Source organism: Cololabis saira, chromosome 22 (genome assembly GCF_033807715.1).
Source record: "Cololabis saira isolate AMF1-May2022 chromosome 22, fColSai1.1, whole genome shotgun sequence".
NCBI classification, from domain to species: domain Eukaryota; kingdom Metazoa; phylum Chordata; class Actinopteri; order Beloniformes; family Belonidae; genus Cololabis; species Cololabis saira.
In genome coordinates, this window is record NC_084608.1 from 27,964,165 (window position 1) to 27,987,887 (window position 23,723).

The 23,723-nt window shown below is 41.5% G+C and overlaps 1 protein-coding gene across 2 annotated transcripts in view; it reads left to right on the top strand.

The window, feature by feature from the left end:
* LOC133423643 (cadherin-18) overlaps positions 1-23,723 on the top strand; it is a 161,468-nt gene that overhangs the window by 25,002 nt on the left and 112,743 nt on the right. For both annotated transcript variants that reach the window (XM_061713908.1, XM_061713910.1), the window contains exon 2: positions 14,758-15,326. In XM_061713908.1, coding sequence (XP_061569892.1) covers positions 15,093-15,326 — 234 coding nt within the window. In that variant the 5' untranslated portion in view covers positions 14,758-15,092. The remainder of the gene's footprint in view (positions 1-14,757; positions 15,327-23,723) is intronic.

Consider the following 23,723-nt stretch of genomic DNA (forward strand, 5'->3'; position numbering starts at 1 on the left):
TGGTAGTTTTCATATTTTTTCCACAGGTCACAACTTTGTTTTAAATGCTACTTAGACTGTTTTGATGTCTGCAGCCTGAAAGATTAATCACTGCCAGAAGAAAGAGAGAGAGGGTTCTCCAATCTTCAGATCTTGATATGATAGGAAGACAGGGTTCAGGAATTGATATGCATAGAGCCGTCTCATGATTATTAGATGATCTTGAAGATGTTTCGTGCCAACCTGTGTTTGGTTATTTAATGTGATTAAAGTCATATTTTTGCAGGTATTGGAATATGAGCTCAAGATAACTTGGGGAGGAAAATTCTAAAAAATTGCTTCTGTAAAACTGTTGTGTTTTGGTGGTAGCTGCAACTGTATATTTAGGGTTTGGTTTAGTATTTGTCTTTTATTTGCTTGCTTCTCATACAGACTTACTGGCTGTGGTGACGAGAGAGCTGGGCTTAAAGCACTCTGTGGTCAAACCTTGTGGGTAGTTAAAAAAAGAACAGAGATTGCAAATACAAGTAGCTAAAATGTGTCCTCCATATGGACTGGACTGTCCCTTATAGTACGAAGTTCAGTTACCTTGGCAGCTGCTTGTCAACATTGAGATAAGCCAATTTTATTGGTCCAGGCATTGGAGGCTTCACTGATGAGGTGTTTCATTGTTCGTGGCTAACTTGGAGAAGGCTCACCAGACCCAGGACATTGTGAAGAAATTATAGCTGGCCAGAGAACGTCTCAGTGTCTGCCTGAAAGAGCAGGAGAAGGTCGCCATAGAGAGGGAGGTCTGGGCCTTTCTGTTAGGCTGCTCCCCCTGCAACCCAAACCCAAATAAAAGGTTAATGTATGTATGTATGGAGTTTTGCTTTTAGTTTCATTCTTGTTTTGTCAACTCAAGCCAGATCGCAATGTCTTAAAATATGTTTGATTGACTGCAGAAACATAAAACTTGGGGTTGAGAATGAAAGTGTACCTGCAGTCATCTGTTGAGCCAACAGGATCAGAGCCAGTCACTCAAAGACCTGTTTAGACCTTCCATTAACACATGTCCTAAGAAATCGGAACACAAGTGGCCAGCTTTTAGCATGTCTTTACAACTGGCATTAAAATGTGTCATCAGTTCGATCTGACTTTCCACTCTATACGCAAATGAAGACACACATCAATTCTGCTTGTAAACACTACATGCATTGTTTATTTTAAAGTCCAGAGGCAGTGTTTGTCAAATATTAACAAGCTGTCTTCTGAGGTGTCTATCAATTGTTGCTTTTTGGCATCTTCTTTCACTTCTGTGGTTGGTTGATTTAAATGTTTAGTTTTTTTTCCCCTCATTTGATTTCAGCAGCTATCTCCCTGGTAATTTATGAAGTGTTCTTGTAGCAAGGCTAGTGCTACAGGGGTCTCTCGACAGGACAGAGGACACAGGGTTTAGTGCAGGAACTCCTTCATTCAATCACACCGCCACACGTGCACCAGCAGAACCTTCTCCCAGCAGCCCTCTTGCTGGTGTGCAGCCACTTCTTATGTAGCCAGGCAGGGTGGAGAGGTTGATTGGGCACAGGTGTGCCCAATCGGCTGAGTGGCTGCTCCTCCACCCTGCCCTACAGTTCTCAAATAACGTTCCCCTCAAGGTGTGCCCCTGAAAAATCTCAGTTTTGAGAGCTAGGTAGCCCTTCCCTTCCACCTACCCCTCTATTACAAAGTGAATTGGGACACAACTATTGGCGCTTTTGCATTAGTACCACCTTAGCTCGGCTCGTCGCGGCTCGTCGCGGCTCTTCCCGTTTGTCCCCGTCTGTTTTCGCACTGCCAGGGGAGAAGTGGGCAGGTTGGGGTGAAGCTGCTGTGACGTACTCGATTGCGCAACCGCTTTGTTCATGTCGGCGCTGATGAGAAATCAGCTGGAGCCGCGAGTGGCTAAGAGTAAAACAGCCCGTCTACATCCCTTTTTTAATTCTCTCGTCAGTCACCAGGTTTATGAACATCTGCACCTCAGAGTTGGATCACCAAACAGACGTTTTGCGCTTTATAATTAAATCGCCGCGAGCCGCGGGTCGCTCTCGCTCTGACTCCCGCTTCATGATTCAAACGTCTGACGGCCCCGCCCCCCGACCAATCAGAGGCGCGGAGGGTGGTGACGGCCCCGCCCCCCGACCAATCGGTGGCGAGGAGGGTGGTGACCTCAGAAATAGTCCCGGCTCAGCCCGCTATAGAACCTCGCTGAAATGGTTACAGAAAAAAGTATCGACTTGGAGCGGCTCTACCCGTCTCAGCCCTAGTGCGAAAGCGCAAAATGGGGCCGTGGCGGGTAGAACCGAGGAGAAGCGATACTAGTGCAAAAGCGGCATATTTCTACATGCAAATACAGGAAATAGAGAGGAAGAGCTAAGTAGTAGGGGCTGAGTTGAGTTTGACCCAAAGAAGCTAAACCTTCTCCTCCAATCTTTTCTTCTCAGACCACATTCAGAGGTGGTTTTAATAGTAATATGGTCCTGACTCTCATTAAATGACTATAGTTATTGAATTGAAATTCTTTCACCACAAATCCAATGTCCAGTGTCTCCAGAGTCCTTTGCCAACGTTGGATTTACAGAGTGGTGGGTCACAAACAGTAACCATGATGACCTGTGAAACTACAGTACCTGGACAGATAGTATGGTCAAAGTTCAACAGCACAAACTTCAACATTCGGTCACAGATAAGCTGAATTTTTTTTTCAGCTGCTCCATTCGTCCTCTGCATCCCCGATGTGTTTTCCTGCGTAGCTCTGCTGGGATCTTTGCTGGTCTGTCTGCTAGGCCGGCCGGCGTCAGCTCGATCTACTGTTCTGAAGTAAACAATCGGATCGGCATGGACTAGTCGCGCTACGATACAGGTTGTAGTAGAATCACAGCGAGCATTATGTGGGAGCATTGAGTATAGTGCCAAAGCTTTGCGTCCATCTTTCAGTTTGTGATAATACCTGTTTTTCTTTTATCTGGTTTTGCATATTCTAACTAATCTAGTACAAAATGAAAAGTGAAGCTTGTGAAACATATTGTTGCACATCATAAAAAAACAACTGTTATTGTGGTTTGGACAGATTGAAAAGATGTTTGTTTAAAGTCTGGTTCCATGATAATGTTCATGTGTCAGTGAATGTAATTTGGGATTTTGCAGACACGTTATTAGGGCCACTTACCATCCATTCTGTTACTCACAGCTGGCAGTGTTTCATTTTCTGCAGTGTGACCGACGCTGTGTTTGTTGGCATGTAGAATGGAGAAGTGAGATCTGATCAGCACAGGTCATTTGAGCCGCATGCAGGGACGCATTCTGATGCTCAACTGGCGTGTACTTGTTAGTTCATGCGTGATGTGTGTTAAAGCCGGATTTGAACAGATCCTTCATTGAGACTTGGTGGTGCTGACAAACCCATGAAAAGATCATAGATCTTACAAATGTTAGCTTAAACCAGATGGGAAATGCACTTAGAGCTACTTCGTGTAGAAGAATTAACCATCTAAACAGAACATTCAGTTTAAATTCCTTTTGTTTTTTTTAGTAAGATGACATTGTGGAAGTGCTGCGGTCTGCTGAGCTAAAAGTCTAAATTTCTGGCATTTTTCTCCAAGCTGTTTGTTTACTTTGCATTTGTGGTCCCTCCAGGGTACGCCACATATTCAGAGTACTGAAGCTGATCAAACTAATCTCCTTTCTTTCACTAAGAATGAGCTAGGTCACAATAACACCCAAATGTTTCACACAGCGCTGGTATTTCGAGATCAATCAAAATTTCCAGCTCTTATTCATTCAAGTATTATAATTTGCCAGTGAAGCAGCAAAAGATGTGTTATGCACCATTAAGTATAATAACAAATATCTATAATGATTGGCGAAAAGGCAGTTTTGGACCAATAGTATCTATACAGTAATGGAAGGTTAACTGAACTAAATATGAAATAAAACATTACATTTATCCATTAAAAAGGTGCTAGGTGATGCCTAACAATTTGGCAAGAACAAGATGAATGTTGGCACTGCGATGGCGACCTCTCTGTGGTGCATCCCTGCCTTTTGTCTGAGGGCAGCTGGGGAAGGCACAGCAGACCTCTGTTACCCTCAGTACGGAGATGAAGCCATAGATGTATGGATGAATGATGGGTGAATTGTAAAAAGGTTTTCTCCTTCTGCTAAACGCAGCAAACTAGCACGTTATCGGCTGAAAGATATGACGTAAGAGAATACAATGGTGTGACAAACATTCATAGCAATCGAAAGAACAGCTAAAAAACGGCAAAAACATTACTTCTTTTTCTACAGATAATCTTTGGTGTTTCACGATCATAAATTATTTCCGGTGCAAAGAACGACTTTCTTCTAATCCCATAACATAGCTTTCTCAATTTGCGGTGAGACGTAGCAATGGCCAGGTTGGGTAACCCCCCTTGGCACTCCATCCCGTGATGTTTTACACTTATGTTGCCCTGACGGCAGAAGTAATCTAGCCTGTGTTACCTTTGACAGCACATAGTGTATTCATACAAGCTAACCGCAAACCGAGGATGAATAAGCTTTTTCTCATGTTTTTGAGAAGGTAAAAGGACATTTTCTCTCCAACAGTAATATGACCACCATGGCATCAGTCATCAGTCCCTTCTGTTCTTTCTATTTTTGACATTAAGGAAATGCCACACCAGTACTAACTCTTGTTTTACTTTTTGCTAATTCCAGTGTTTTTTTTTGTACTTCCTCTGTTCAAGTACAGATGTTCAATCCTTATCAGTTTTTAGTGCCTTCTTGGTCATTGGCAGAGGTGGACAGAGTACTCGACCCCAGTACTTGAGTAAGAGTACAAATACTACTGGTCAAAATTTACTCCGTTACAAGTAAAAGTAGCTCAGTCAAAATATTACTCAAGTAAGAGTAGAAAAGTACTTGCTTTTAAAGGTACTTAAGTATCCAAAAGTAAATGCTTTTAAATTTACTTTAAGTAAAAGTAAGAGTAAGAGTAAGAGTAAATTTCTTATTTTCCACATTAATAAATTACATTATATTTTTTCTAAATTAATTTAAGGATCTTTTAACTCTTGTTTCTGAGAATTAACTCTTTGAAACCAGCTGCACTGATGTGCTGCTTTTAGAACCACAATGTTATATAAAACCTGAAGAAGAAAAAAGAGCAGACCTGAAAGTAACGAGTACTTTTCAGCCTTCCTAGAAATTTACTCGAGTAAAAGTAAAAATATTTTTCTTGGAAATGTATTCAAGTAAGAGTAATAAGTACCAAAGAAATCTAATACTCAAGTAAAGTACAAATCCTCTGGATATGTACTTAAGTACAGTACTCAAGTAAATTTACTCCGTTACTGTCCACCACTGGTCATTGGGTTCATTCTACCAACAGCAGTAGCCCTTTCACTACCACTTGCAACATTGGTCACATGACCTGACTATACATGAAAGGCATTCACCTTGATTAGCATGGATAAACAGAAAGGCCATCTAGTTTCCCTCAGGCCGAGTAAAATATTTGCAGTTTTCACAGTGCCCTACCTTCCAGAAATGGCAAATATTTTTCTCTCAGAATCAAACAATAAATCTGATTTTAACCAATAAAAAGAAATATACTCCTTGAATCGATCACTTACTCCGACTTCACAAATGCTAATCAAAACTTACCTGAAATTTTTGTGAAATGTAACTTGCATAGAACAAAATATACCCAAAATGACTGTGTGGTATGAAACAATGAAATATTACACCTCAGTTTGGTTTGAAGAAAAGCATCACTCAGAGAACTATGTATTTCAGCCGCAGAGACACGACATGTCCTACACTGCAAAAACAGCCCTGCTTGAAATTAGCATAATATTTAAATTTTTTCTTATTATGAGCAAAAATATCTTAGCCAATGGAGTAAGACAGATTTTCTTGACTAGAACTCTTAAAGCCAGCAAAATAGTCTGAAAACAGTCTTGTTTTTTCTTGAAACAAGGTTTTTTAACTTTCTAAGAAATTAGTTTTGCAGTGTATAGAACAAAGCTGATATCAACTTGCCACTGATCACATGCTTGAGCAAAGAAGTTAAAATCCAAAGTGACTAACCTTTACACGAGCATGTTAAATGGATAAAGTCCACCTGTAGAACATCCTGTTTTTGATATGTACTGAAGATTTCTGGAAAATAAACTGAAGACAGTGTTTGTAGCAAGTCCTTCTCACTGATGACAAAATGCATCCTGATATTGAAAGCTGTAACTTTAACTGTAACTTTAAAGTAGCAGATTCTGTCCTTTTTCCTCTTGGGACATATTTTACTCGTGATTCGGAGAACAGAGTTTTGTAACAGACCAGACCACTCTCTATCCGCCGGTGCGGAATACATCTCTAAACTCACTGTCCATTACAGCATATGTTTAAACGTGTTTCTGGAGAGTGCTTTCTGCTTCAGCAGAAACCACAGGAACATTAAATAAATTCATGTCCGTGCCTTAGGAACATTTCACAGTAGCATTTAAGTTTGATTTCACATAAACACACATTGCAATGCAACTATTTCTTCCCCTCTTGCTGCCGTTTGTGGTTTCACGTACTCACTTCAGCCCTCTTGTTTACTTGTTTGGCTCCGTCAAACATCGCTGGAGACCATCAGCAACATAAACGCCTCATAAATGGTTTGAAAATGCTTGTTTGTTTTTTTAGGGTGAGCTGAAATAAGTCAAGAGGCTCTTTGGCTGTGGTCATCTCTTTCTCCAGCAGGTCATTTTTGTTCTGAGGATGGAACTGTGTTTTGACCCGCCTCTCCACTGTTTGGTGTTTGACATCAACAGAAAGCTGAAACTGTGAAATCGAATGCGGTGAACGAGCTCTCAACAGGAGGGCAAAACATCAACTATTATCGGAAGGCAACATGAGCTTATTCTTCTTTCAACAAGACTGAATTGTTTTTTTCAACATTTATCCCTTTCTTGTTGTCTGCCATTTTATTTTATCTATCATCCTCATAAAGACTTTCATTTCTTGCAATAACGGGTACCTTGGCGCCTCCTAAGAACTCATTAAATTTAAGTTGTTTACATGGCAAGTGAAATCCTTGTGGTTGTGGTTGCATAAAAAGATAAGGACAGATCGGAGCCATTACTGTTTGTCTAATGGTTCCCACCAGTTGGATAGACCATCTTTGAGTGAGGCGTTGGGGTGGGGAGATAGAGAAAGAGGTAGAAATACGATCTTGGAACAGAGTTTTTGGGGAAAATGTGAACACTGTTTTAAAAGTGTGCATACCCATTATATGGACAGATATAGATTGATCAGGTTTTGGGCTGTTTTAGATGCTGTTAAAGATACTCTGGCTTTAAGATACACCAATTTCACTTTTGTTTGCAAATTTCCATTTCGGATATCATATTCAAAAACATTTATTGTTATACTGGGTGAAATGGTCCTTCCATCCCGAGACTAGCCAGTGAATAATGTGTTCAGAAAAAGGAAAGAAAAAAATCCGACCTCTCTGACAGCTTTAATCCAAAAACTCTGACCAATCTGTTTTTTGCGCACCAAATGGCACGGATTGGTCAGAGGACCAGAGAATTGGCAGGGGGGAAAGAACCAATCAGATACCTTCATTTTAAGTCCCGCCCACGCCCCCCTCTGTCCCATGCGCGCACTCGTCACGTCGAAAATCTTGCTGGAAAACTTCACACACTCGAGTCACGTTTGCTGAAGAATGGTGCAGAAAATGAGAAAACGCAGCCAAAAATACCACCTCCCCAGTATGGGGGTCCGTGGGGATGGAGGCGTCTCCATCCCGGCGAGGGCGGAGAGCGCCGGTGCGGGTGGCGGTACGGGTGGCGGTGCGCTGCGGTACCGTGCAGGCTCTGTTGCCACGGCTACGGCGTAGCCTACGGCGTAGGGTACGCGGCGGCGCGCACAATTCTGCGTTGGTGCGGAACCATAAATCAGCCTTCAGTGTTGGCTCTGTGCTGTTCTGAACTTCTCTTGCTCATTTTGCTGGGACGTCCGGTCCCTCCGCAGAGACACAACTTTTGCGGTATGCGTTCATTGTTGTGTCTAAAAATGTTGCGCAGTGCCCACCCAATCAGAAACGGTACAGATATTCTGTGATATTTTTTTATATTTATAAAAAAATAGAATTATAAAAAAATAAAGGATCCCCATAACTTTGATTGGGTGGGCAGGACGCACGTTTGGGTGGGCACAGCCCACCCCTACCCCCCTCTAAAACCGGCCTCGCTTACAGGTGAATGAGACATGGGGTAGTTTTGTTGAAAATGTGCTGTCCAAAATGTCCTGGAAAACTCGACTCCTGCCAATGCGCGTTCCCCAAAGTTTGTGGGGGCGTGGCTTTGGACGGAGCGGAGCTTAGAGGGGGTGCCACTTTCAAATCTTGCTAGCTCTCCAACATTACAGACTATACCTTTAATTAACAAAGTAAGATGGCAGAAGCTGTCGGCTGTGTGCTCTGATAGCTTTGGTCTCACCCTCTCAATGTTTGTTAGCTTCATAACACTGAGCATGCTCAGCAGGTTGATGCTATTTTAAGTGTTGGATTAAGTTTGTTGTCTCAAATGTTTTTGTTCTTGTACTCAAAAACACTAGTACACTAGTACTAAATTATTGTTTTAGCCTCACAGGCAGTACGTCACTATTTTGTCATTTTTGGATATTTCAGTACTGTAGCCGTTGAGCTAATAAATGTACTGCCTTCTCTCAATAAATACAGTATTTTGCAAGGCTCTGCATTTGATGCACTTACGAAACGCAACAAATATCAGTCAGTAACAGTCGATATTATCTACCACTATTGACCGATATCAGTCTGGGGTGATCAAACAACTGGACAATTCTGATTACCAGCCAATTAATCGGTGCATCTCTGTTTTGTCATATTGCAGTATGATGGAGGAAAGTGAAAGCTTCGTGATAGTGAAAGCTTCACTAAACGTTTATAACTAAATGGCTCTCAGTAAAATGCATCAAAACTGAAGCAAATTTGTAATATGTGCATGCCCCTTAGCAGTTAACAAAGACGTGTAAGGAAAACGAACTAATACACAACAAAACTTTTTAGAATAATAAAAGAATATTTACATCCTTCACTGCTATCACATATGACTTATATTTAAGGGTTTCCCTTTCCACTGATTTCTCGTCAAACTCATTTAAATACAGACTTTATTGCCAGTGACACATTTAAAGGGTAATTATATATACACACTGAAATAAAAGAAACAGAAAATAGGATAAAAAAGTTGCAAGGGAGAATTAAGCGAGTCAGTTAATTCATCTAATAGCAGTGGTGGTCGAGCCTCCCACAAGCTTGAACTCAATAATTTTACACTCGCTCTTGAAGTGCGAGCCACGTGGGAGCCAGAGGCTCCAAGCAGCCGCCTGGCAGCGCTTCCTGCCGGGGATTCCCCCGGCCTCCATCCCACAGCGAGAGAGCTGCTGCGGGTGGTCGGTTGTCTCTGCAGCTTCTCCACCTCCCCAGTTAGACGGGATGCTGAGGAAGAGGTCCAGTTCTGCAGTGAACATCCACCTTTGAACTGTGCTCTGAACACAGCTCTCCATTATGCTGCAGAAACGTCTGTGCTGTTGGAAGATAAAATGGCCTCACTCTCTGAGGATGGAGACAATGAGTGTGAGGAACATCTGGGCTTTTTTTCTCAAGATTCAGAAATGATTGCCGTTTCTTTCTTGCCCCCATTTTCTATCATTACTTTCTTTAGTCTCTTCGCCACCTCTGCCATGATGTCCTCTGTAGCTCTGTGAGCTAGTTTCATCGTGGATGCTGCGATATGCAACTGTCACAACACACGACCCGGACAGGAGTCGGGTCGGCACTCCAGCTGGTTTCTGTGGCGATTGGAGACCCTGAGAGCTAGATGACACTTCCTAAAATAAATCTGATATTCCTTAAAATTAAATTGAAACACATATTTTAGTGTGAAAACAACAACAAAAGAAATCTCCTGATTTAAGGCATTAAGCAGTGAAATGTTTCAATTGTCATTTTGTCCCATTCTTCTTGAAAACATGTCTTAAGGCACTTTTCTTGTTTTTCAAAACTTCCTGCACATTCTCTGCTGGGGACACATCAGAGCTGCATCCTCTGTGGTGAAAAATGCATGGACGTCCCTTGAAAGCACGTCATCTTAAAAACGGCACATGTTGATGTAAAATCTCAGTGTGTTATTCTGCGCTCATGCTGCCGTTGCACAAGCTTTTCCAAAGGCACCAATAAAACAGTACAATCACAGAAACTGGCTTTCGGACGTGTGACTGACAACAGTTTGGATGGTTTCTTTCAGTTTCAGTTTTATTTACTGACATCAACACACAAATCCATCTGTATAATATGTTCATAATACCTCTGTGTATATTTTGCTCACTCACCTGGATATACATGTATGTACCAATATTGCACTTGTTTGGTTTCACATGTACATATGTTCCCATCTGTTAATGCCGTAAATCCTACTTGGACATACCTTATATGTACCACATTATTAATGCTCATGCACTAACTGCAGACTGCACTTCTGGTTATGCTGAACTACTTTCCGTTGCTCTGTACCTGCACATGGGTCATGACAATAGAGTTGAATCTAATCTAATCTAATCTAATTTTGGATCCAAAGCACACTGAGTTTTTTCCTCCCAAATAATCATATTAATATAATAATATTGAGTCATCCGTCACAGAATGTGCTCCTCCTGTCTGATGGTCCATCTCAGATGCCGCAGAGCAGGGGAGAGACGACTTTGTTCTGCACACTTTTATTGTGACTGGCGACTGCCGTTACCAAACCGTGTTCTGTCATTACGGTCTTCTTTAATTTGTGCCGCCAAGTCCAGAAATGTTAGCTCCAAAGCTAACCGCTCCCTCTTGCACCGTAAATTTTTAGTTTTCATTGGTAAATGTACGTTTTTGTTGTGGCGCTTAATTCATCACACGTTTGTTGGTAAATGTTTCATTGCCTGTCTCCTCTTTTTTTTAAGGATCTTTATTTCATGGATGCTGTTTTTTGTGGCAAATCATCATGCTTGTCATCTGTTGTCATCACATGTGTTGCAGCCCTTAAATTGCCCCCCAATTTTTTTTTTTTATGTTTTTTTTTATTGGCTTTGTCTCGAACACAACAAAACCCAATCAAATTAAAAGCATCAAAATATATTAAAAAAAAGCAAAACAATTTAACAATCTCATTCGAAAATAAAACACACAGCAAAACAATGTGTTCGAGAGGGAACAGGAGGAAGCAGAATGCTTATTTAGTCCTGTCCCTTCCTCACAATATCATATCATATATAACCTATAAAAATTAAAAATTAAAATAATGAAAAATGAAATGAAAAATGAAATAAAGCTGAGAAGAAAAAACATAAAAACTCTTGAGTTCATACTGATTCCAAGGAAATAAAAGCCAAAGTAAATGTAGCATTCATTTTTCTTAATTTGCTTCATCCACGTCATCCCAACATTTTCTGATCTGGTGTTGTAATTTAAAGAAAAGAAAAAAGAAGACCATCACCGAGCGTGTCCTTCAAAATAGTGACAGTAGAATTAGGATCTTCATAACTAAAATATTAATTAGGCGGAATACAGTAATCAAGCTGTGGAAGAATAACTACGCCATCAAAAAATAAAAAATTTAATGAGCATATGAATGTATTATTCTTGTACACATCCTGCCAAAAAAAATCTGTTGCTGCCACTGTGCATAACCCATCCTGTTAAACTGTGCACATTTCCAAACCAGCCGTGGGCAGAGGCCTGCTCAGTACAATATCATCATCATAAAAAGCGAGAAATTATTTTCGTTGACAGAGCCAGATGCTGTTGATTTCATGGCTCCCTGAAATGTATTTTGCTTCGAATCAGCATGATAATCAGACAATTAGGAAACTGATTGAAGAGAGCCCCGGGAGGCTAAAGTGAAACCACTGGAAAAGATATTTTCATTCTGGAAAGTGAAAGTATGCAATGGAAAAGGTTTTTCAATGTTTTTGTATTGTATTATTAAATCAGGAAAAGGAACCTGGAGGAAAATGATCTGAAGCAAAACCACTCCACCATCATAATTCTCTGGGGATCATGATATCCTGTTGTCAGTCGGCAAAACGGAGCAGGGAAAGCAGAATTTGGGCGTAGCTCTACCTATGTAGATGAGAGCCGTCTCTCAGAATTACACGTTTAGTACGTGGCTGAGTATTTATCCTCCGCTGCTTTAATCCGAGTCAGTGTGGAACAGACTTCCGTTTTCCTCTCCCTGCCGCGGCTGGCAGTCGGTATTACCTCGTACAACCGCTGCAGAACATAACCAACAACCAGGAGCTCATTCACTTCTACTGCATATCATTTGCTGGAAGATATCCCAAACACGGGGATTAGTCAATGGTTTTTGAGAACATCTTTATCCATATGCATGTAAAAATATTCATCTCCATTAAAAAAAAAAACTAATTCAGTGATTATTCATCAAAGTATGTGACAGTCAAGTTGCATTAGTGCCTCTTTTAAGCATTCCTCTCTTATGCTGTCACATTCATTGTAATAGATAGGCGGTAGCAGACTTTGAAGTCTGTCAGCTCCTATATACAGTTAAATATCACATACATGTATTTATCCTCTTAATAATCCCTCAAAAAGCTGCTATTCTGCTGCAGCACTTGAATGGTAGAGTAACCATCTGCTGTGAGGAAGCTATTTAGGACTGTGGTTCATCCTATTAATGGTAGGAGGCACAAGCCTCTCTTTTTCTTTGCAACCCCTTTCAGAGTGTTGACTCAAATGTCTCTCAGAGGTTCCTTTGTGAAAAAGGGACTTTTTTTTCCATTTTTTCCCCATGTATTAAAGTGCTATAACTATTTAATGATTATGAAGCACTTTGGTGGAATCATTTAGAAAATAAAAACCTCCATGTGCATGCGTGTACCTTCTCTCTCTGATGTGTGGACCTCCGTCATTGTTGCATACTCTTTTGTCCATTCCCAGTGGTTACATAGTGTGGATTTAGTCTAGTATTTTTACCTGCAGGTCCTGTATCCTGGGACCAAACTTCAATAGATGATTGGACTTCCTCAGTTTGTCATCAATGTCTGCACAAGTCTGTTGATGACCCTATACTTTGCGCCAGGTCTGACAAACCAGGGAAAAATCCAAAAACATGCAGGGGATGGAGTCCCGAGGACCAGGGTCAGCTTCATAGCCACTTATCTTCTGTCTGGGGTTGCAGGCGCCTGTTGAAGCCTGTCCTGGCTTTGGGGGAAAGCTCCAAGTACACACTTTGCCAGTCCATCTCAGGGCCATATTACCCTGATTTGTGTAAAAGTGCATAAGGCGCATGTAAAACCATATAGCTCGATAAACGAGCAAGACATTTACAATAACATGTGATTAAATATCAATATATACCATAGAAATGTATTGGATAGTTGAAATAAATACAAAAAATCTACATGTATAAATGTTGGAATGAATAAAGATGTACATTATCTAACCCTTCAAATTAATTGAGAACAATAATGTTTTATCTGGACAAGATAAGTGCTCCAATACCAAGAATCTAAAAGGTTTTAAAACTGAATATTTGATTTGATGAGTTTAGTTTTTTTCTGCATTTCTGGCACTTTGATTTCAGTCTTTTAAGCCAAGGGACCCTCAGGCTCATTTTTAAGGAAGCAACTTATAATATTTGACAGTTGTTTTGCCTCTCAACACACAAAGCTTGCCAAGCGTATATTTAAACTGAAATCACTTTTCCAAGGTTATGTAAAGATTTGCCCAATGTTTTTACAACTATATGAACCCTCCTGTTTTCTTCTTATTTTTTTCTTTGTTAAGGCATCAAATGGAACATGTCACATAAAAGTAGGTTTAAAACAACTGCAAGTCAAAAATGAATCAAAAAGATAAATACAACTCAGCACTGATTTCATGCTTCAATAGTTCCTAAATGACATCACTAACTTTATATTCCACATTTGGATGAGACAGTTTTTTCTCCCTCACACCTTAAATTGCAACTGTAATGCACACATTCTTTTAAAGGGACTGCAAGGGTTCACAGAGCTCTGCTTGAATTTAAAAACGTTAACAGTGCTTCCAAGGAGTCATTTTTACTTGCAGTACTGTACATAACATATATTTTGATGTAATAACATACAAAAAAAAAAAAACACTTTTTTTTTATTCCCCTGCTTTCTGAAAACCACCTTCGGCCATACATCTTAGGGACTTCATCTCAGTCCTTATCTCGGTAAATGCATTTCTTTTTCCTTCACACACTTATTATTCACCATCCGCGAGGCACAATCTAAGCCCTGTAGTGTGCCTGAGTTGTGTTGAAGCATCCAAAACCAAGCTTTTCACCTATCCTTAATGAACTCAAGCCATCCTTTGTGTCACAGGGCTAATGCTGCGCAGCTGTGATTCATGTCTCAGACCTCGCAGGGCAGCGCCAGTCACCAAGCAACCCTGACCTTCGAGGGATGGATAACCTTTAATAGCAGTGTTACTCCAAAAGTAGACAATATGTATTTTAATCATCTGCATGATGGGGAAAAAAAATATGGTTGGAATATTGTAGTGAGATTTCACGATGCCTTTGCACTTTATTACAGTCAGCCTTTTTGAAGTACATGTCCTCATCTAGAAGGATTTATGAGTTGCAATTTAATTGCAGGGAATTAGTGAACATTTAGCCTCTAATATCCATCAAATTAATCTCCAACTCTGCTTCTCTTTTCCTCTGCTCTCTCCTGCAGGACTTCCAGAATGGCTTCCGGGATTAACCTCTGGTCTTGGTAGAACTACCCAGAAGTTCACGTCTGTTTGCACAGCATCTCAGCCTCTGGGAAATTCCATAATGTAAATGCAACTGGCCCCTTTTTTTAATTTAGGCTTAGCACCATGAACCATAAAGGATCTCCCAGGACCGTTTCTGCCACAGTTTGGATTTGATTCAGCTTTTTTCTTTTTCGCTGGGACCGTTTCACGGGTCTGCAGCGGTGGCCTTTGGTGGCAGCTGCTGCAGCAGCGGCCGAAGGTGGACCTTGGTGCCTTGGAACACAGGGATACTTTCACAAAAGCACACACCATCATGAGGATATCCACCACCACTTGTCTCTGTCCATTTTTGGTCTGCCTCTGCTTCATCCAGAGGTGCTACGGGACGAGCCACCATGTCCCCACCAAAGTGCCCTCCAAGATCAACCAGACCAAACTGGCCAACGGGGAGACAGAGGTGCACCACAGGCCCAAGCGGGGCTGGATCTGGAACCAATTCTTTGTTTTAGAAGAACAAATGGGACCAGATGCACAATATGTGGGAAAGGTAAGAATGTATTAAACTGACCGAAACTGTTAATGTCACAGTTCAGTCATCCAGCCATCAGTCATTTTTCATTGATCCTACCTATGCCTCACTCAGCCTGTCAGCCACACCCACCACATCACTTCACTCTACTCACCTGTGCACACACCTTTGCCAAATTGTTCATTGCCATGCAAGGCTTTCCAGTGTTCTCCTGTCTCTCTTTCCGGTACCAACCTAGCCTGTCCCTGATTCCCTGTTTTGTCTGCATGCTGGTAATTTGACCTAGCCTTCTGTCCCTGACCAAGAGCTTTGCCTCTCCTTTCCTCATTCCTGTTTGCCGGTTTCTAAACCGTTTGCCTGTCTGCCAGAGTCTAAGGGAAAAGGTTGAACTTTTTGCCACTGTCTTCTGAGTCCTTTGTACTGCGATTAGGTCCAATCACCACCTGTTACAGTACAATCTGGCCAGACAGGACCACGCTCACCACAGACTAGGTTTGACAGGATTGAGAACGCGCTCATGCAACATCAGCAGAGAATAGAGGAGGCTTATGCCAAATGAGCTGCAGAGGCCAATGCCTTTGCAGTCCTCTCCACCCAGTTGCGTCAGCTGATGTCCACTTGCCTTCCTGCAGTTCCAGTCCCCACACCGGAACCTACTCCTGCATCTCAGCTACAACCCAGGATGATCTCCGAGTGGGAACCCGTGAGCGCTATGATGGAAATCCTGAACTCTGCGGTTCATTCCTGACCTCCTGTTCCTTACTCTTCAGCCATAGACGTTCGCCACTGAAGCCAGGGTGGCATACGTAACCGGCAACCTGACCAAGGGAGCCCTATTCTGGGGAAAAGCATAATGGGTGAAGTGGACTCCCGCCTGTGCATCATTCCAGGCCTTTTCTGAAAAACTACTCAAGGATTTCGGGTTGGGCGCTTCTGGATGCCGTCTGTGATCTGCTCTCCCTGCGCCAAGGGAATCAGTCAGTGGCTGACTTGTCCATCGACTTCCGGACCAGGGCCCGTCAGAACGACTGGAACTCTGTGCGCTGCTTTTCTGCATGGTCTGTCAGACTACATCAAGGATGAACCTTCTTATCCCTTTGGCTTACCGATAGACTATCTGTTAAAAAAAAAACACTATATATTTTATATCAAAAATGCATATATATATATATATATATATATATATATATATATATATATATATATATATATATATATATATATATATATATATATATATATATATATATATATATATATGCTTTAGGTTCCAACATGGTACAACAACATGGTATTAACCATTAATATATGTGCAGTAAAGGGAAAAAAAAGTGACTTTATAAAGACAATTTTTTGTTTTATATCAATCTTTTGATCTTCCACAATGTAATGAATTTATAGGAAAAAACCAAGTTGAGGGCTTTTATCAGCAATTTTTAGGTGAGATAAAAAAAGACATTAGATTAATTACAGATCTTAATCTCTCAATTTCTTTTTTTTTTTTAATCGCTTGACAGTTGTAGTCCTTCTACGTTTTCTGCTGGCCCACATTACAGGAGGACACCCGGGAGTATGTCAGAGCTTGCCAGACCTGCAACCAGAACAAATCATTGTACCAAGCTCCTTCAGGCGTCCTGCAGCCTTTCCCGGTGCCACATCACCACTGGTCCCACATTTCAGTGGACTTTGTGACAGGCCTGCCACCATCGGATGGGAAGTTGGCTATTCTTACCACTGTGGACCGCTTCTCAAAGATGGCCGGTTTTGTGTCTTTGCCCATGCTCATCTAAAGAGACCAGCTCCTCCTATTGACGTGGTCTCGGAGAGAGGGCCCCAGTTTTCATCAGTGTTTTGGCGAGAGTTTTGCAGCCTCTTGGGAGCCACCGCCAGTTTGTCAGCCGGGTACCACCCTCAATCTAATGGCCAAACTGAAAGGATCAACCAAGAAATGGGGACAGCCCCATCCTCTTGGTCCCAGCATCTATTGTGGGTGGAATATGCCCACAACACCCTGACCGGCTCTGCCACCGATTTTTCTCCTTTCCTGTGTGCCTACGGTTATCAGTCTCTTCCCAGCCCTGGAAGGGGAAACGTCTTGCCCTTCGGTTCAAGCCTTCATTCATCCCGGTCGTCGGACCTGGGCCCGTGCTAGAGCCTCCCTCGTGAAGGCGGCAGAGCGATACTCCTCAGCAGCCAACCGCTGTTGCCTCTCAAGTTCCAGAGTACCAGGTGAGCCGGAGGGTTTGGCTCTCCACCCGTGACCTTCCTCTGCATGTGGAATCCAACAAGCTGGCTCCCAAGTTTGTTGGGCCCTTAGCCAACGAGAAGTTCATCAGCCCTGTGGCAGTCCGGCTTAAGCTCCCTTGGTCTATGCAGGTGTACCCGTCATTCCATGTGTCCAAGGTCAAGCCGGTCAGCGAGAGCCCGCTGGTACCTGCTGCTCCACCCCTACCCACCCCTCACTTCATTGAAGGGGGACTCATCTATGCTGTGAACAGATTCCCTGATTCATCTGCCTCCTGGTAATTTGGCCTAGCCTTTCGTCCCTGGCCAAGAACCTCTCCTGATTCCTGTTTGCCAGTTTCTGAACCGTTTGCCTGTCTGCCAGGGTCTAAGTAAATCATTGAACTTTTTACAACTATCTTCTGAGTCATTTATACTGCAATTGGTTCCATACACCACCCGTTACAGTTAAAAGGATTCTTTTCATCCCAGGGAACTTGCTTTTCAACAGCTTACTTAGCACTTTCCTTTCTCCTCTTGTTTATTGAGGAATAGTTTACAAAAGAACAAGCTGTTCTGCTGTTGTGGAGTACAGGTTGGCTTTCTTTCCCTTTTTTTTTTAAACCTTCTGATGTGGAAATTCAGGTCTCATTATGACTGTATGTGTATGTGCATGTGCTATTTCCCCTGACATCATTGCTATAAAGGCCGCTCCTCTGCGATACTGTCCAAAAATGTTTTATTCTCTGTAATTAAGAAGTGCCTCTCAGCATGTCTGCCACTTTGGGAAGCCAGCTATTCAGCAGTGGATTAAGTCTGAAATTGAGAATTGCCCTCTCCATAAAGCTATCTTTGAACAAAAATATTCGATTTGGTCTCGCTCTGTAAAATAAACCCAGATCTGATCTTCTAGAGTAGGATAAACCACCACATTTAGAAACTGGACACCAACACAACTGGGACCATGTACGCCAGGGGGCTTCGTCTCATAACCACATCTCTTTGGATGCAACAGACGTATTGTTTCAGAATGAATGGTGCTCCTCAAATGAAAAAGATACTGTAGTAGCGGGTGTCCTACCCACTTGTGCAGGGTACAACGCAGTACAGTTCTTGGCTGTTGGTGGTGACTTTTCTTTTAGCTCCACACAAAGCCATGGGGAGTTGGTTAAGTCCTCCGCTAGCAGATTGCATGCCCTTATCTCCTGAAATGTGAAAATGTGTTTCTCCACTGCAGTGATCATTATTCTAGTCACTCAGGCACTGACTAATCCTCAACTGCACTCAGAGAAAGAGAATGGGAAAGGCAGAACGGTCCTCTGACTACACATATGTCTGTATTCAAACAAGCATTTGACGGGAAAAAAGAAAGAAAAGAGGGATGATACGCTTGGACAAAAGTTGAGAGAAAAACACAACAGCAAACAGTACCTTCCACTCCAAATCTGTGCTTATTGAATTAAAGTGAGGTTTTAGTTGCACGTCAAATTATGAGTCTGACAGAGGGATGATTTTAAGTGGGTCTCATTTGCTGCAAAGACTAAATGTGATTTTCCACAATGCAACTTCTTGTATTGATGAGGCATTGTAGCCTGGCCAGCCAACTGAGTTTAAGTTTGATTTCCAGAGAGGAAACTGCCTTTGGACACCACTGGATAGGCATGAAACCTATTAGAGAAATGTGAATTATGCGGAGCATCGACCAAACTAATGTTGATAAAATCATGGTAAATGACGAGTAGGAACACTGGAGAAAGGCTATTGGTCCGGTACATTCAGTACCAATGGAATTGGTTGTCACTGTGTAGGTTACCAGACACATTTTTTCAAAGGGGGTGTGGCTTCATGTCCTGAAAAAGGTTTTTGCACAATATTAAAAGCAGTTAGTAGCCTCAGTTTCATGGGGCATTAACTGCATGAAAAAAAAATGTGGTTATTCTTACATTTAAATTGTTCCTCTGCTTTGAAGTTAATGTTTGTCAGCTACGGTGGCTGTTCCGAGCCACGACTACCTCAAGGGTTTAGTTTTTTCCATGTGTGTTTTCTGCATGTCAATGTGTGTGTGATGAGTGCAGCTGATGAAAGAAAAATAAACAGCTAATCCTGGATGATAATAAAGCACTGAGAAGACACATAAACATTATTAAGGAATCAATTTGACATGCATATTTAAAGTGATGAGGTCTCCAGATGGTAAGCACAAAGAAACATTTAATTATGTGGGTTGGGACCAGCGTGCAGTGTCCTAATGTGTCCAGGAGACAGAATGACCCTTAATTAGACGAAAACAGCAGAGGCAAAGGAGGATTAATGCACTTGGCACGTACTGTGCTGTATTGTTTTCCATTTTTATTTATTTTTGCCTTTGCTTGATTAAAAACTCCGGACATTAGTGAGCAGCAAATCTAACATCGGCAACGATCTAGATGATAATTGGGTCGGCAGAAGATGTAAAGTTTGAAACAGACACTCTGTGATAGGATAAAACTGTAAAATGTGCACAAACGAGTCAGCTTGACTCTTTGTCAACAAGAGAAATTATCAAGCATCAACTGAGACAAGCTGGACATCTTGTTAGTACTTTTTACCGATACTCTCACATGGAAGAAAGTAACTTTTTTTAAAGAATAGAAGCGGACAGTCTGTCAAGAACATTTTAATCCCACTAAGGTATTCCATAATCCCTAGTGACACCTTTCTGGGGGGGCAGATGCATTTAGAAATGACAGCTTTGTGCGTGACTGAAACACAAATGGTTGCTGGGGGACGGGGGTTGTCCAGATACTAGACAGGAGACACCCCATTCTCCCAGTGGGAGGTGGGAATGTCTTCATGTCAGTCAGCCCAGCGTGGTGCTTTGAAGTTGTCAGACAGATTGGATGGTAATTTCAGAATTTGATGAAAATCCGTGGCCATCAGGCTGCTGCTGAAACATACAGAAAAACAGTGTTACTGTATGTGACAAAATGGGTGCTTGAGCCCAAACTGGGAAGATAGCCTTTGTCTTTTCTTGCATTTGTTTGCAGTCTGAAGGGCCAACTTGAACAAAACGGTGCATGGATGTTTTATTCATATTTCTAAAAATGAATTGTGCTGTGACAGAATCAGGCAACAGTCTTTTTACAGTACAAAATTCAACTGGAAGAAAAGGAAAAAAAAAGCCTTTTACTCGTTTTGAAATGTTTGCAACAGCTCCCTGCATATGAGAATGTTATCAGTCCAATATGATTATATACACACACACACACACACACACACATACATACATATACATATATGTATTTTTTTAATTATCAATTTAAGTGTTAGACGAAATAACTCGAGTTGCAGCAATCAATTGGTCAGTTCTCTCCATTATCTGTTTGCATATCATCTGTTTGGATATCACCTGATTAAAACCACAGCTGGCGAGCCGGTCGTTGACTAATTAGCTCACACGGCCATCTCCCATTTACTTCACGGAGCGTGAAAGGTGCAGGCAGAACATGGTTGACCAAGTCTGGTACTGCAAGCCCTCGGTGGCATCAGCAGCTTCACACCATCCTATGAAAAGCTGAACGATGTCCATTATCCTCCATGACTGCCCACATTTCCTGCATCTTTAGTGGCCAATCATAGCAGACTATGCTGCCTCCTGCACTTCCTCTAGTGTATTCCAGTAAAATATGTTCATCCCTGAACAGAAAAAGTTGATTGTCTGTAAACATTTATATTTTTTTTATTATTCATTTGGGGTTGACAAATGTTTGCAAAAAAACAGAACTGACTAATTTGATGTATCGTTGCAGCAATAAACGTGAGCAGGAAAAGCACAGTGTTTAATCCACCTTGCTGAGCATGCCCAGTGCTGTCTAAGTGGCTGAAAAAGCCGTTAAAGCACACAGCCTGCTCCGTGCTGTTGATTTTAGTTCCCAGGAAGAAAATCTGAATGGCTCAGCAACTTGGACCTTTAGGAACATTTTAAATAACCAGAAAAAAAGCAGTTAATTGAGCCATTTCTTTAAAGGTCTGATCTGCCAATACCGATTTTGGCTGACACCAATTTCCTTTCTTCGCATCAACTAAATACTTTAACTTCATCAACAGCGAGCGCTAGCTACTAGATTTATGTTTAGCCTCTCCCCTTTTTATGTTTCTTTTTTAAATGTTACACAGGGTGATGTTTGAAGTGCGGGATTGAGTCTTAAATATCTCAGCTGTTGCTTAACTGAATCATTATTATTTTCAACCTTCAGATCGCTGAAATAACTTTCTTTATTGATGAATACATGATTTCCAGTGACTGTGTCACCATGACTTATCGATGGCCTCGTTTTTAACAGCTTTCTTTTTTCTGAGGACCAAATTGTCACTGGAATTGTAAATAAATACAAAATGTGTTAGAAGGTAATCTAATCCTTTTTATACTACACTAGATTTAGCAGACAAAAGTGCCTTACAACAGAAATAATTCTATACATGAATTTGTACATTTTCATTTTTATTGAAAATTACATTATTTAATGGTGCATTTTGTAATTCTTTTTTAAAAGTAAAAAAAAAAAGAAAATACTTGACTAAATCATTGAAATAATTCTTGATTAATTCGCTATCAGATTTCATAAATCTATATTTTTATTTCCCAATTCATTAATGATATAAATAATACTTTAACACCGTTCCAGCGACGCTCTTCTATACTGTATCTTTAGGATAGTAAATACAACACACATTGATGCCTTTACAAGCTTCATCCTATAACACAGAAACACTTCATGTCTCTTCACAAGAACACAGACCGGCCTCGTCCTCTCCTCCCACGAGGCGTTTGCAGTCGACACTGTTCTCCCACATTCTTCCTCAGTGGTGAAACAGGTCACCAGCGGCCACAAGGGCAGAGTCGTGCTTCTCTACATTCAAGAAGGTGTTGAAAACTCCTCTTCCAACAACTCTTCTGTCGTGAACTGCACTCTCCCTTTCCCTTCCCCAGCTGCACCTGGATGTCGTCTTACGGCACTTAGCTGCACTTATCTAAACCGTTTTATCTGCACCTACTTTGTGATCTGCTATGTTACTGTCGCTGTATTTCTCTGCTGAAGGTTGCGATGGATAAAAGCATCTGCTAAAACTGTTTAGATGAACAGAGAACCATGTCTGTGAGGTTAATTGGCGGTAGAGAGGTTAGTGGACTCTTCTAAAGGTGCACTTGCAACCCAATATGAGCTGTGCATCAACCTCATCTGTGACAGTGTTATAAAAAGTTTGTTTGAGCTATGGGGGGAAATAATACAAAAAGATGATTTCAGATTGCTCATTTGGTGTGGATGTCCACTTAAAATGCAAGAATATTGTCACAATTTGGAGACTGTAGCCGGACCCAAATGTAAGAGAGGAGGCGTCAGGAATGGATGAAAAAAGTAATTTATTAAATAAAAAGCGCTGCAAGGCACATACCAGAGAACAAGCCAAAATGAACTATACTTGGAACTCAAAATAAATCAAATACCCAGAAACCCACACGGAAGACCAAACAAGGAGACACCAAGGGAGCAAGGATGGCAAAGCAACAAGAACCAGACAGTACAGACCAGCCGGGAGGAAAGGGAAAGACAAGACAAGACTACATTTGCTGCAGGACTGATGGGACACAGGTCCAAACAATCAGGCCAGATGGGAACTGGGGAAGTCAAACTAATAACTAAAACGCAAGGATACAGACTTTCAAAATAACACAAGGACAAAAGTAAACCCAAAACCAAGACAAATATTGCACGTTTGACTGAACTACAGGACTGAATGTATAAGCTTGCATAGACAATAAAGCAACACCACATCAACATTTTATTACTTTTTGAAGTTGGTGACTTCATAAACTAATACTTATTGTGAAGGAATTGGCGACAGAGGCCGGGGACAGGTTTTCAGCTGGAATCAAATCTTCAAATCTTACTGTCCACCAACTCTTCAGGGAAATATCTCTTCAAGGAAAGAGCTGACAGACGCTGGACTTATTTCACCACTAACTTAGTATATCTGTTTTGTTTACAATGTGTTTTTGCTGAAGTCAGCCTGCTGCATCTGCAAATGATGCCGATGAAGAACCGGAACAATGAGGGGAATGATGCGGTAGAGCTTCACAGAGGAGGTGAACAGCAAAGAGGCAACTTATTCTCTGTGTTGTCAAAATAGCAGTTCCCATAATACACTAATGAA